Below are 15,974 nucleotides of genomic sequence, written 5' to 3'. Positions count from 1 at the left end.
AAATCTTAAAAGTCAAAGGTGACCCTGTACAGTTGACTTTTTTCATTAAAAGTGAGATTTTGGACTTTTGTGTGGAATCAAGATCTCCTCCCCAAATGAGTGATGTGAATGGATTGTATTGAGTTAGTAGAGGTCCTTGAACCATGTTTTGAGTTTTGGATCCATGTCTTGATTAAAAGTCAACTGTCTAGGTGAATTAGGTCAAAAACCCTAATTGTCGACCAGATGAATTTGATGACTGTGGATCTTGAATTGGAGTGTAATGCCCAATGGATATTGTTATATGGATCATTTTAAGATGATTGAAGCCTTTGATAGATATCCTGGAGCTTTTTAGTGTTTCCCAAATGTGATCCCTGGTTATAGTCCTTGATGGGCTCAAAACCCTAGATTGGTGATTTGAGCAGACCTGAGTCTAGGTGACTGGTGTCTAATCAATCATAGGTGAATAGAATGAAGCTTTTGAATCCTATGATTGTATTAGAGACTAATCTTTTATTGATTGATCCTTTGCCTGAGTTCTTTTGTTTCTGACCATCCTCGATTAAATACCAGATGAACAAGTGACTGCTCTGGGTATTTGTCTTGATCTGATGAAAAGTCTGAAGATATGACATCTCAGGGGGGGTCAAAATTAGGGTATGACAGTTGGAGATAATTTTGAGATGGATGAAACATCTTGACCTCTATGATTGTGTTGAGGATCATGTTGACCATTGATTGATCCTTTGCCTTAATCTCATAAACTAGAAACCCTAATAGAATACCTAGTAAATAGGTGATTGATCTGGGTATCTGTATTGATCCTTTGCCTTAATCTCCTTACCAGATGATGTGACATCTTAGGGGGGTCAAAATTAGGGTATGACAGATGCCCCTATTTAAGTTTCTTCCATTCGGAGGGAGGAAGATTGACATCTTGGTGTCTGCTGAGTGGAAAAGACTTAAAATACCGAAGAATGCCCGAATTTTGGGCGTTTTTGAGATGTCGATGTGATGACGAGATGCTCGTGCATGACTTGATCCTGTTGTCGCATTTTATGGAGGATAAGGAAGCAAAATCTTCAGAATGTATCATGTGAACTCTGGTAAATGGATGGCAATGTAGAATGCACTGTCCATCTTCTGTGACTAAGTGATGTTGCTTAGAAAAAAGGTAAGTAACCTCCTCTCGTTTCAGATTTCCAATCGCGAAATTGGTCTCAGTTGTCATTTTGGACTATATCTCAGATAGCGAGAAAATCTCCAAAGGTTTGATTCTCCACCAAACTTCTCGCCATGATCTGTTGGAGAGATGCCATCTGATGGTAGATGAAAACCTTATCATACTTACCTTCAAATCTGTGTTTTTGAAGAAATTCCATATGACTATGTGTCCTTTTAAGGAGCTAATGACTATGTTTGAAAGTGGACGAACTGTCTTTAGTAGAAAAGACTGTCATTCATCGATTCTGACGGGGGCTAACAATAGACAGACTGTCTTTTGGAAAAGAGCTGTCATTCGTCTATTCTGATGTCGAACAGAAGGTGGACAAACTATCTTCGGGAGAAAGACTTCCATTTGTCGACTTAGTGGGGAATCAACCAGGAGGATAAGCTGTCTTCAGAGGAAAACTGCTATTTATCGACCCGTTGGGGAATGAAAGATGAACAAACTGTCTTCGGAGAAAGACTACCATTCGTCAACCTGGTGGAGATACCAAAAGTGAACAAACTATCTGTTGATGTTCTATTATGTAGAATTGTCTTATTGGCATCCATGCTTGGCTAAAACATAATAACAGCTGAATGTAATATTGTATAAGTCTTGCAAATATGAAAAGAACAAAACAGGTACTAAAGCAAGATGTTATATGGAATGTTATGACTTCAACCATGACATCGCGCCTGCAGAATTGAGGAAGAAAGATTCAGTTTGATTTAAAATAGATACAGAATATTCTATGAGAATATCATGTAATCCTATGTGGCGCATATTTAAAGGTCAAAGAATCAAGTCAGAATATTGAAGAATCAAATCTGAAGATTGAAGATTCAACGGTTTCTAATTTAGGAGATAAATTAGGAAACCTATGATTAAAGACCTTATTTGTAGCAGAATATTTTCTGCATATTTGTAACAGCAAGAGTGCTACGATTTGTAAGCCCAAGTCCAACTGGGATCAGGTTATAAATAGAAACCTTTGTAACCTAATTTTAGAGAGGCTGATAGCCAGAGCTGGGAAGATGTAGTCTCTAGGGTTAGCCGTGTAGGAGAACCACCCGGTGTGTGGGATGGTCACTGATTTGTGCCTCATAGCGTGTAGGTTGGAGGTTTATTTAATTCACTCAGAAGCTGTGAAGCAATGACTGAAGTTTTTGTTCTTGGAGGAAGCTTGTAAGCAACTTCAATTTAACATTGTGTTTGTTTGTGTTTAGAGTGTTGGGAATTAGGCTGTCGATGCAGTGGCTGAGTTGTTGACTGCTAGACATCATTTCTATGATTGGGAGTGGAATGGAGATATTCCATATCTAGGGAGAACCTAGGTAGAGATTGCATTGGGTAGGGTTTAAGTGCGAAGTTGTAAATGGGGGAGTTTAGCTTCAAATTAAGACTACTGATAGTGGATTTCCTTCCTGGCTTGGTTGCCCCCAAAGTAGGTTAGTTAGAACCGAACTGGGTGGACAATTCTATGTGTAGTTTATGTTTCTACATTGTTTATTTGTTTGTTCAGTTTGGATGTCATAACATCGTACATGACATCAGTGTTTGGTTTAATGACTGTGCTGTCATAGAACCTCTGTAAATCAGATTTCTTTGTGTTATAAATGAGTGTGAGATCCTAAAAAGCTTAATAAATGATGTCATAACAGATGTTGAAACATCATTGCCAAGAAGAATGCTCTTATGTATGAAGAAGAAATCATTTAGAAGGATCTGGTGTGAGCAGTAAATTCTATCTGAGTGTCTAATAGGTGCTTTGACGGGAGACTTAGTACCTATTGAATGTATAACCTGAATACAAGACTCATATACTCTGTCGGGAGCTGAGTATGTGTATAAAGTATCCATGGTCTGGTTTGAACTATGTTGTTTTGTGTTATCTTCTCTTAAGCATTAAGAAGGGCAATGGTTGGCTGTAAAGTTTAGGGTCAGACCTATCTGTTAAAGACAAGTTCAGGGCAATTCAGAAGTTTCTTCTATCTCAAGGTACAAGAAGTGGCAGTCTGGATCTTGTGTAGCAAGTAAACTAAGGATTCTAAACATGGCAAGTGTGGCAAGTTCCAAATGAAGAATGCTTCAAGGGTAAGGAAAATCGTTCAAATCTTCCCTGTGTGTAATTCTCAGGGGGAGAATGAAGCAAGACAGGACATCAACCAGTGTAGGTAAAGGAACACTAAGAGGAATGGATGAGATTTTAAGGCTGATAAACTAATGTCTTGTGTGATGTCACAATATCACTATATGTGAAGAATGAAGAAGCAGCATTAATGTCTAAAGTGACAGTTCTGACTTAATATGGATTAGAATGGGCAGATTCTGATCTCGGTGATTGTAACATGTTCTGGCAATACGTGTTTACTCTCATGATGAAGACTCCATTAGTGAGTATGACTATGAAGATAGAAGTTTGGTGAGATAATCAACATAGCTGGAGATAAAAGAGGATTCTTCTAGTTCTATCAAGGAGGAGCTCAATTTGTCTTGGCAGACCTTGACCTGATTGAAACATGGCGGGGTAATGATCAACAGTGGAAGAAGTGGCAGTTCTTTATGTTGGGTCTGTGGCAACCTTTCTATGGAAATTTCTAGTGTCAAAGGGTCATTAGTTGACTATTTCAGGTGAAGATAAGGTGGTAGACTTAAATTTGTTGCAGAGAGAGAAGTGGAGTTAATGGGATGTACTAAAGAGCTCAGCTGTATCCTAATGCTATACAAGACGTTATAACATCTAATTTCTGATATGAGTATCTTTTATAAAGGAACAAATTTGCTTTAGTGAGTGTGTTCAGCAAGATTGGTGAACAGGGGGTGCTACCCTTGAAAATATGAAGATGTGTCTTATATTTTCCATTCATCATTTCAAACGTATTCCATTGGGGAAGCTCAGGCTATCTCAGATAGGGGGAGTGACTTCTTAGTTCAAGATATAATTCTAGAAAATTATCTTGGTCTGTTATAACCTACCATCATAATGAAGATGTTCCAAGTCAGCAGAAGCTTCTTCAACACATTTAGAGGGAGTTTCCTATGAAAAGGTTTATATAACAAGATGTATCACCATAATTCTTTATCTGGACCAGTGGATGCATGCTTCAATAGGCGGTAGAAGGCTCTTCGCAGTTGTAGTAAACACCCTAAAGGTTATGTTGCACCCTAAAATTTGCCCACTTATTTATTCCTCAACTGGCCCTCACCTTACATTCATGTGCATATCTCATTTAGGCCATTCATCCATTACATTCATCCATATCATGGTTACTATTCAGAATTGATAAGAAAAGAACTTCTGAAGAAGAAATTCCTGATAAAAAATAAAAGAAGATTTGAAGTCTGATTACATGGCATCATCCCAATTGAAGTCCTCCTAAAATCAGGGTTTCATCCACCCCAAGGCAAAGCTCTGATTAAAAGATACAAATCTCATAGTCATCAAGGCTTTCAAATCAGGGTTTTTGACCAAAGTCAACCCTGTTGACTTTCTGGCCAAGATTTGATCAGGAAATGATTGTGGATGCAAAATATGGCTGTCTGGGAGAAATATCATTCACTGAAGTTTCTCTGGTTGAAGTTTAATTGGAAATTGGTCCAGAAACGGATTAATCGGGAAGTTCATCTGGAATCAAGAAAATTAGGAAAAGTTGAATTTTGGGTCAAAGTTAAGGTCAACTATCAAATCTTGATTTTTTGTGGGAAAATCGGTCAAGGAAGGTCAAAGAAATAATAAAAATCAAGAAATATTCAAAGTTGCCCAAAATGGAAAGTTGGTTAAATTTGGAAAATTCCATAAAAGGGATGTTTTGTAATTTAAAATATTTTGAGAGTTTTTGAGAATAGGTGAATAGCTCACTTCAGGCCCAGATTTTGTATGGTTCAAGGCATTATTTCAAGCTGAGTTCAAAAGCAAAAATACTCAGATCATGGCATACTATAATTCTCTAGTTGGAAGTTTTCTCATTCAAGGCTTGGTTAGAGAGATAAAAGGATAGAAAGTTGGAAGAAACACACTGGATTTATGTTTTATATTTAAAAAAAAAATTTGAAGTTTTAAGATTGATTGATCAGCTGACTTTAGGGCACATTTGCACGTGGCATTGGGCATCATTTCAGAAGAGTGTCAACATCAATGTTGTTCATTTCATGGGGGTGAACAACATTGTAGTTGGACATTTCTCCAACTGAGGTTTGGATCAAGAGATATGCTCATTGGAGATTTGCAAATCATCACTGATCACAAGCCATAATCCAAGTCATGTGCCAGATCACACGCAGGCAATAGATCAAACACATGGTGGGTCACTTTTGAAGTTAATTTGAGAGCATTTCAAAAATTCTATAAGTGCAAACTTGGTGTCAGTCTCTTCTTTGCCATGTCCTCTATTAAACCAGACAAGAATTATGGAAATTGGATGTGTATGGATCGAGATATGAGGGCTCAAAGTCACACTCTGATCGAGCCATGCATTGCCAGGTACAGGGGCCAGAATCCATGGCATGCGTGAGACATTTTGTCAAACACGTGGCGAGCCAAATATAAAGTCAATTTTAGGGGATTGTGGAGAGCCTTTTAAGATGCTTCTAATGTCCACACACTCTACTTTATATTGTCTTTCAATTGGTATCAAGGTCAGGGCATTTGGACTTATGGTTAGAAAATCACACGGCCTCAAAGTGGTGCTCTTACAAAGGCTCATTTAGGCAGAGAAATTCCAAGGCAAGCAAGGCGCGCGTACTGTCCCAGCACCAAGATAATGTTTCAATTCATGGTCGTTTTTCTCCTCCATTCAATGCTTGGTTTAAGGACTTCCAAATACCAAGACTATTCTATGCCATGTCATCTTTAGAATGAATATGAGTCTGAGACAAATAATGGCCCAGGGGTTGAAATATTGAAGTTCAAAGTAGGGGTATGAACGTGTTTGAATAACATCAATACATTACCATCAGCTTGTTCTTCATTGAGCCATGCACAAGACTGTTACTCAAAAGCATACTTCAGGCTTTCCTCAATTGTGTAGACTTGTTCACTAAGCTGAAAGAAAAGTCCCACTCCACACATTCACAAAAAAACAAGTTCTCACACTTGCTATATAAGGACACACACACTCTCACGCAGGGCTCTCTCACAATTCATTCTTTTCAGTTCCACTCATCACACACTCTTCCATTCTTCTCTCTTCTCTCATCTTCAACTCTCCCTTTCCACAAAGTTTGTTACAAACTGTAACAAACTCTCAACCGAATCTTCAACATCACCACCACCATAACTGATTCCGGCCACCCTAACTTCATCTTCATCGCTTCCACCACCACACGCTTCTACCTTGACAATCATCATCTTCATCTCCGATTCGGAAGCATCCGCAAATGGCGAAAACTCATAGATCTTTGTTATCCTATTGAGGACTTGAAGAACCTCGCAAATCTGAGTTTATTTCTCAGATCAAAGTCACACGGTGAAGAGCTATTATCATCACTATCGAGGAGTTCAGGAACTTGCAGTGCTTTCTTTCATCCTTCTCCGATTCAAGATCCAATCAGGTAAGGTCTAGAATCTCTCTCAGCATGTTAGCTACATTTAATAGGTCATGTGCATCAGGATCTTGAACTCATATGTATGTTGTGCTATGTGTTATACCGGTAGGAAGTGACTGTTCTTGAACAGTCTCGATTTGGTTGATATAATGCTTGCTTGTGTGTTCGAATCGTATATTCCAGATCTGTGAACGTTCAGAGTCTGACTATTGTGTTTGAAGTGAATTCTGGTAAAGTTGACTCAACTTAGGGTTTATAGATTTGCTTCGGTTTGTGTGATAGAGAGAGATTCGAGAAAATCTAAGGTGATATTTGGACTCAACGTTGAAAATCGAGTGGAGAGGCACCGATTTCATAAGTTTCTGGGCAGTTTAGGTCGTGGTCACGGCGGTGAGCCACTGGAGAAGACAACCGGAGGGGAATCTCCGGCGTCTGCCATTCTCCATTCCTCCAACGGTCATGCTGACCTGGCGCATTCTCATTGGCTATCTTTCCATAATTTTTGTTAGTTGTTATCTTGATGCAATGATGAGTTGATGTGTTGGCACGTTGTGTATGGCCTAGGCATATTTTTTGTCTTCTTTTAACTTAATTGGAACCATGACTAATTGATAGAAAGGTTCACATAATGGTACATTTTATTAATAAATGGAGACTATAGGATACTGCATGCATGTACGCTACGTTGCTTTTCATAAATGCTGATTGATAAACAAATGAAATGAGAAATAAATAAAAACGAAATAAAAGTGATTGTGTGTTTGTTTGATTGATGGACCATAGGTTTGCTTCATGGGCTTAGCGCCATTTCTCCTCACACCCTCCAGTTTCGAGGCCCATTGCGCCAATAAACAAACCCAGTGCATTCGAATTTTACTAATACACCCCCTGTCTGGCAGATAAAAAAAAATAAAATAGAAATGGTTCTTTCTTTTTTTTTCTTTCCCTTGCTTGCTAATTGATTTTTTCCTAAATAAAAAAAAATAATAAAAATTGTTTTCTAGCCATTTAGAATTTTAGGATTGAATAATTGTTTTGATTAAAATTTTGATAGTAGAATTTCTTTGAATTTTGATTGATGCATAATAATAAAAATAATAGTTTTTTTTAGTCTTAATTGTTGAAAATAGTTTTAGCTAGAATAAAAATACAAAATTACTTGTGAATATTTTCTTTTTTAGTTTAGGTTTTATTTTCTTCTATTTTGTGAATATAATTTCCGTATTTTGTGAAATGCCTATATTGCCCCTAGTACTTCAATGGTTTGTTCTCTTCCTTAGTTAATTCCCTTTAGATTTTAGTTTAGATATTAAATAGGAATTAGAATGACTATTAGATTAGAAAATAGGTTAGTCCCCTTTTTTCATTCTTTTTCTTTTACAACATTAAAACACTTAATAAATACTTGAAATAAATTCCCTCTAAAAAATACAAAGAAAACACTTAAAACATTAATAAAAAAGTGAAAATCATTAAAAAGGGAATGGAAGCTTGAATCTCCCTTGCTTTAGGGAATCATTCGAGTGCTTGGATCTCCCTTGCTTTAGGGAATCATTCGGGCGTAAGTTCCCAATTTCTAAAAAACACAAACCAAAGGGTAACTCGAATCTCCCTTGCTTAAGGGATCCATTCGAAACACCCAAACTCTCTTCTATCTCTCGCCCTCGTGGCATTCTTAAGAACATGTTGAATCCATTCCATAATTAAGCGTATAAGTCTCCAAAGGTCGAGCATCATGGAGTGCGACTTTAACCTCTGTTCAACTAAAAAACACAAAAACAAATAGAAAATCTTGAGCCGAACTACGGTCGCTCTGATTCCTGAAAAGGATACGTAGGCATTGGGTCGCGGGGCCTAAGCGAGCACACTTGTAAATAATCCTTCTTTTCCCCGTATTTCTTTTGCATTCATTCGCATTTAGGTTTTAGACATTATATACACCCTTTAGATAGAAACAAACATAGGTGGATACCATCGAGTACGATGGGCGTGAGGGGTGCTAGCACCTTCCCCATGCGTAACCGACTCCTGTACCCTATTCTCTGGTCGAAAGACCTTGTTCTTATTCTGAGTTAGGTTTCCTGGTATTCCTTTCCCTTATGGGATAAATATATTAGTGGCGACTCTGATTCCATTTTTCGCGGTAGCGACAGCTGGCGACTCTGCTGGGGACGTGATAGACCTGTGCTGGTCCATTCTTGGCGAGTCGATCCTAGCTTTTGTTTGTTTTATTTTATTGGATGTTTATTTGTTTTTCTTTATGTCTGTATCTTGTATATATGTTTGCATGTTTATTTTCTGCTTGCATATCATGTTTATTTCTGCTTGCACATCATGCATCTGGACTATATTATGGGTCCCCGTGGGGGCCACATATATTTTTCTGCTTTGTTTTGCAGGTGGGGGGTTTTTGTGAGGTAAAAGGCCCACTACCCAGGCCAGTGACACATAGGATTAGCGTGGATGCTCATGTTGACTCCTGTGGCTCTTGCTACGATCGAGCTTGACATGGGGTACCACAACTGGGCGAGGTTCTTTCATGGAACACTGTGTCTGGCACGCTTGTTGCCTCAAACACTTTGTACCCCATGGGAACTGTAGACCCTAGTGACCATTAGGGACCACCTGTCCGTGTCTAGAATTCATACCTGTGAGTTTGGGGAGGGACAGGATACTAGCCTTCATCATACCCGGATATCTATATTGCAATCTGAAGCCGGAATTTTGAACCTATTGTATTCAGTGCTACCCAGATATCCAGAGTTGCGAGAGACACTCGGTCTCTCACCACATCACACACATGACACATCACGCTATTGCATCCACCTCACTTCATTCGCGGAGAATCCTAAAGTCTATTTCCAAAAAAAATGTATACGATCTTTAAAAAAAAAAAAAGAAGAAAAAAAGAAAAGAAAAAAAAGAAAAGAAAAGAAAAATGATGAAAAGACTTTAGGATTCTCCCAATGAAATGCATTCCGCCATATCATTTAACATGCATGTTCATTTATTTTCAGGAACTTTTGGCTTTGTCTCTGACCAACACATGGCTCCACCAATGAAGACTGGTAGACGCAACCTCTCCTATACGTTCCCGAATCCGAATCTGGATTCTCTTGAGTGTTTAGCAAAGAAGATTACGCCAGATGAATCGACCAAGTTCCGAGAGAAATATGGGTATATTCTGAGCCTTCTCAAGATGCCATTCACCAAGTACGAGCAAGAAGGAGTTCATACCCTGCTTCAGTTCTACAACCCTCCTCTTCGCTGTTTCACGTTTCCCGACTACCTCTTGGTTCCTACATTAGAGGAGTATTCGTTTTATCTGGGTGTTCCGGTCAAAAAAGAAGAAGTTCCATACTATGGCACTATGGAGGCCCCTACGTTCGTTGAAATTTCTAAGGCTCTTTATTTGAGCAAGTCGGTTGTGGAAGCAAACCTCTCCAAAAAAGGGGGATGTCTTGGTTTTCGTATGGAGTTTTTAGTTCAAAAGGCTTGTGATGCTGTTGAGGGAAAAGAATGGGACACATTTAGGGCTATCCTCGCTCTAAGTATCTATGGTATCATGATGTTCGCAAACGTTCCTAACTTTGTTGACATGAATGCAATTCATATATTCATTCTGCAAAATCCGGTTCCTACACTTTTGGGGGATGTTTACCACTCCATTCATCACAAGAATAGTCAAAAGGGAGGTTTGATTAGATGCTGTGCTCCGTTGTTATATCGTTGGTTCAGGTCACATTTGCCTGAGCGTGGTGCTTTCGTTGATAATAGGCACACATCTAAATGGGCTGAGAGGATTATGGGGCTTAGAGCCAAAGATATTGTATGGCACAACAGATCTTTAGATGACATGGAAGTTATTATGAGTTGCGGAAAGTTCAAAAATGTACCTCTCATGGGCCTTAGAGGCGGAATCAACTATAATCCCGTCCTGGCTAGGAGAACATTTGGATATGCTTTTATCAGTCCCCCTGAGCAGACAGAAATTGCTGAGAATATTTTCTATCATTCAGCCACCGACAGTGGGCAGATGGCAGAAGCTGTACAAGCTTGGAAGAGTATTTGTTGGAGAGATAAGAAACATTTTTGTCAGAGACATTGTGCTACTTACGAGGATTATACTAAGTGGGTCAAATATGTGGTTGATTCTCAAGGGATGCCTTTCTCTCCTAAAGATCCTTTGTACCCCCCTGCTGGTGAACTATCCAACATTGTCTCCATGCCTCGTTATAACCAAACTGTGGATGAGAATCGAAGATTGACTGAACAGGTGGAAACAATGCATGTTAAGATGAATACTGCTCGGCAAGAGAAGCTTTCCGCACTCCATAAGTTGAAATTAAGAGAAATAGAGCTCGAAGAATTGTATGCTAGAGGGAGTACTTCCCAAAAGAGGCCAAGGATGACTGTAGGTGCTAAATCCACCGAAACCCAAGAGAAGAAGATGAAAGAGCATTAAGAGGCTCAGTTGGCAGAGTTGACTGAAAGGCTCCAAATTCAGACTGAAGAAGCTAGCTCAGAAAAGGCTCGCCGTAAGAAAGCGGACAGGCTCCTGCTGGAACGCCAAGGAAAGATAGAGAAATGTTATGAAGAGATCCGAAAGTTGACAAGTCAGGTGAGAGAAAAGGATCAGAGTAATGCTCAAGCTCAAGAGGAAGCCAGGTATTGGGAGCTGAAGAATCGCCACATGGAGACAATGCACTTCAGAAAAGACCTGCTGATTCAAGAAATCATTAAGAGGCCAACCCGTGTTGAGACCAAGAAGCTCTTTGAAGAAATGAAGACCTGGAGTGATAAGAACATCGGAGAGAGCCCCCTCCGTCATGTGGACATGGGGGATCCCGCTTAGTGATGACTTTGCTATTTGAACCACCACCAGACTTGTTGGATGGGGTTCTTGGTTCCATTTATTTGTTTTGTTGGCTCATGAGAGCGGATTGATTTGTGATTCTGATTATGTCAAGAACTTGGTTATAAATCTAATGGAGTTTTTCTTATTCATTTTGGTGGTATTTCAGTTCCTTATTATTTTGTGTTCTTGGTTTGAGACAAAGCTAAAGTTTCCTAAAAATAATAGAACATGACATATCCATGCACACATGCATTTCATACATTCATATATATGACAGGTACACCAGATGGTTTTCTTGCTTAACTGACCAGGTTTTCTCTTTCAGCAATTGCACCTCCACCTACACATCGCTACTACACAAGGGCTAATCATTCACTGCAAATGGATCAGTTAAGGGACGATCTTATCCAGATGAGAACTCAGGTTACTGCTCAGATGGCTCAGTTCATGGAAGTCATGCAAAACATGGCTGAGCGCCAAGAAGAGCTCAGAATCAGGATGGACACAGTTGCTCAGGTCGTTGCGGACCCCCCGCAAAGAAATCCTGCTGATATTCGTGTCAATGGTGAGCCTGTGATTGGAGGACCTGGTGTAATTCCTCCTGCTGCTAATCAAGGTAATCCCCGTGGGCCTCCCCAGCCTACTCCTGAAGGACAAACCACACAACAAATCAGAAGGGCTGCTGCTATCCCCGTGTTAGAAGAGGACCGACATGAGGACTTGTTTCCTGAAAGTGAATGGGGATTTCCACATGATGCTGGAAGGATGTTTAGAGGTCTGGAAGAGAGGATGAGGGTAATGGAAGGCCAAGGACTGGGTATGGATATCAATGACTTGGGTTTAGTTCCTGGCGTCCGTGTGCCACCAAAATTCAAAGTACCTGATTTTGAGAAATACAAGGGGAATACTTGTCCTAAGACACATGTCCGAGCTTACTATCGCAAAATGCATGTATACTCTGAGGACGAAGGATTGTTGATGCACTTTTTCCAAGATAGCCTAACTTGGGCATCCTTGGAATGGTATATGAGGTTGGAGAGAACTCACATCCGAAGTTGGAGGGACCTGGTTGAGGCCTTCGTAAAGCAATATCAGTACAATGTTGACATGGCCCCGAATCGCACTCAGTTACAGAATCTAGCCCAGAAAGCTAATGAGTCCTTCAAAGAATATGCGCAGAAATGGCGCGAATAGGCGGCTAGGGTCCAGCCACCTATGTTGGAAAGAGAGATGATGGATTTGTTCACCAACACTCTGGAGGGCCAATATTATTCCGCCTGCTCTGCGTCCTCAAGTTTTTCCGAGTTGGTTATGATTGGTGAGCGAATTGAAAGTGGAATTATGGCTGGTAGAATACAAAATCTAAGTGCTGCTAGTTCCTCCTCTGGGGCAGGGGGGAAGAAACCCTATAACGGATTTGCTAAGAAGAGAGAGGGTGAGACTAGTACTGCTTACTATGGTGGTGGCAGAAATCAGAATCATCAACAAGTAGCCGCTGTGACTATCCCAAATGCTCCCTTCCAACATCAACAACAAGGGTATCCGCCGCGTCAGTATCAGCAACGGCCGAAATTGCCAGAAAGAGTTTTTGATCCGATCCCAATGACATACGCACAAGTATTGCCATATCTCCTCGATTTGAACTTGGTCCAATTGAGGACTTTGGCCACTCCTGCTAAGTTGCCTGCCAATTGGGATGCCAATGCAAGATGTGAGTTCCACTCTGGGTCACCTGGACATAATATTGAAAACTGTAAAGCATTGAAGCATAAAGTCCAGGATCTTCTCGACTCTAAAGCCATCGAGTTTACTCCTACTCAAGGACCTAATGTTGTTCAGAATCCTATGCCTCCCCATGGAACCCATGCGGCAAATGCTATTGAGGTTGTTGAAGACGCTCACCTGGTCAAGGATGTGATCGAATTGGGTTCATTGTTGCCATTATTGAAGAAGGAATTGTTGAGCATGAGTTTATACGCAGGTTGTGGAGAATTCTGTACTGATTGCATGGTCACTTCCTCAGTTTGTGATAAGGTGAAAGATGGGATTCAACAGTTGATGGATAGTGGGTATCTACAGTTTGAGCGTGTGCGACGTCCTGAAATGGTTGAAAACGCAGTTAATGTGGCATCCATCCCGTATACTCCTGCCAAGATTCCAATTCCTGCCAGAGCACCTCCTTTGGTTATTACACTTCCTGGTCCCGTCTTGTATACTAGTGAAAGAGCAATCCCATGGAATTATGGGGGAGAAGTTTTCTACCAAGGGGCCAAGTATAAGGTCAAAGCGCCGGTGGAAAAAGAGGATGTTGATAATGTTGTGGGCATTGGAAGAATGACGAGAAGTGGTCGTATTTTCAATCTTCCCCAGAATACTCGCGATGACAATGCATAAGCTCTAGCTCAAGCAAAAGGGAAAAAAGTGGTAGAAGATACAGTGGATCAGAGGCAAAACTCTAATTCTGAAGATACTGTGGCCAAAGAGATGGAAGAGTTCCTAAAGATCATCAAGAAAAGTGAGTATAAAGTGGTTGACCAGCTGAGTCAAACTCAATCAAAGATTTCAATTTTGCAGTTACTCTTGTGTTCGGAGACACATCGAAATGCTTTATTGAGGCTTCTAAGTACTACCTTTGTCCCCCCAGAAATCTCAGTGAATCAACTTGAAGGAGTGGTGTCAAACATCAACGCTGGTAATGGATTGGGATTCACCGATGCAGATTTGCCTTCCGAAGGTAGAAACCACAATAGAGCTTTGCATATATCAATAGAGTGTAAAGGGACTATGTTATCACGTATTCTCGTGGATAACGGATCTTCTTTGAATGTATTACCGAAGTGGTCCTTGATGAGGCTAGATTACTCTGGCGTTGAGATAAGGCCGAGTGAATTGACGGTGAGAGCCTTTGATGGATCAAAGAGATCAGTATTTGAGGAGGTTGACTTGCCGATAATGATAGGTCCTCAGCTCTTCACTATTACTTTCTTTGTGATGGATATCCACCCGTCTTACAGTTGTCTCCTGGGACGTCCATGGATCCATGTTGTTGGGGCCGTGACTTCCACATTGCATCAGAAACTCAAATTTGCCACTCAAGGAAAGATAGTCACAATATGTGGGGAGGAAGAACACGTGGTAAGCCACCTTGCATCCTTCAGGTATATTGATATGGAAGGAGAGGTCTACGAGACGCCTTGCCAAGCCTTCGAGGCTGTCCAGACTATCAAGATCCCTTATGTTGAAAATAAGAAGTTGGAGGCTCCCATGTCTTCACTAAAAGAAGCTAAGGCTGTGCTTGAATCTGGTCATCCTGAAGGATGGGGCCGAGTATTGGACTTACCGATCAAGCAGGATAAATGTGGGATTGGATATCAGTTGGGTCAGAGTTCATCTAATGAGGTCCCCAAGAAGCCCAGAACCTTCGTTCCGATCAAGTTCTCTAGTGCTGGCACCGTCAAAGATCATGTCTGTGCTGCTGATGATGATATGGATAGCGATTATGACATTGATGGATGGATCAAGCCGTGTGCCCCAGGACAGAAGCTTCTCAACTGGTCGTCCGAGGACATCATCTCAATTGCTTCTGATCAAGAGTAATACTGTCTATTTTTGTTTATCATACAGTAATTCCTGTGTTCTGCCCAAGACACAGTGAACACATGTAGGGCAACATTTGTTGTTTTTCAATGTTAAAATCATTAATAAAAGGACGTTTTTGCATTCAAATATTTCGTTCCCTGTCTTTCATTCTTACTTTTACATTTGTTTTAAATAAAAAAATAAAAATGGCAACGTTTCCTATTCATGATCATCCCTCCATTCTAAAATAAAGCAAAAATCATAATCCACGCAGATCCACCTCTCTCCAGATTCTGTTGATAACGATCTTGCTATGCCTCGTTATGACTTCGACAATCCTATCTACACCGCCGAAGAAGGGGATGAAGAAGATTGTGAACTCCTTGATGAGTTGGCCAGATTGTTGAAACAAGAAGAGAAAGTGATCGAGCCACATCAAGAGCCTATTGAGACGGTGAATCTTGGCACCGAAGAGATGAGAAGGGAGGTTAAAATAGGGGCTTCTTGGGATGAGAATGTGAAAGAAAAGTTGATTGGAATGTTGAAAGAGTATTCTGATATCTTCGCTTGGTCTTACGAAGATATGCCTGGATTAGATACTGATATTGTTGTGCACAGGTTACCTCTTAAAGAAAACTTTCCGCCTGTCAAACAGAAACTCAGGAGAACACGTCCTGACATGTCCAAGAAAATCCAGGAAGAGGTTCAGAAACAGTTTGATGCCGGTTTTCTTGCTATAACAGTTTATCCGCCATGGGTCGCCAATATTGTACCTGTACCTAAGAAAGATGGGAAGGTACG

The 15,974-nt window shown here is 40.4% G+C and overlaps 1 protein-coding gene across 1 annotated transcript; it reads left to right on the top strand.

The window, feature by feature from the left end:
- Positions 1-9,782: 9,782 nt before the first annotated feature.
- LOC131662424 (uncharacterized) lies at positions 9,783-11,201 on the top strand. The gene has a single exon (XM_058932213.1). It carries the CDS (start codon positions 9,783-9,785, stop codon positions 11,199-11,201), a length of 1,419 nt encoding a protein of 472 aa, XP_058788196.1.
- The last annotated feature ends 4,773 nt before the right edge of the window (positions 11,202-15,974 follow it).

The sequence above is a fragment of the Vicia villosa genome, linkage group LG1, assembly GCF_029867415.1.
Source record: "Vicia villosa cultivar HV-30 ecotype Madison, WI linkage group LG1, Vvil1.0, whole genome shotgun sequence".
Taxonomy (NCBI): Eukaryota; Viridiplantae; Streptophyta; class Magnoliopsida; order Fabales; family Fabaceae; genus Vicia; species Vicia villosa.
The sequence above is the reverse complement of the archived record's forward strand: the minus strand, read 5'-3'. Positions and strand labels throughout refer to the sequence as shown.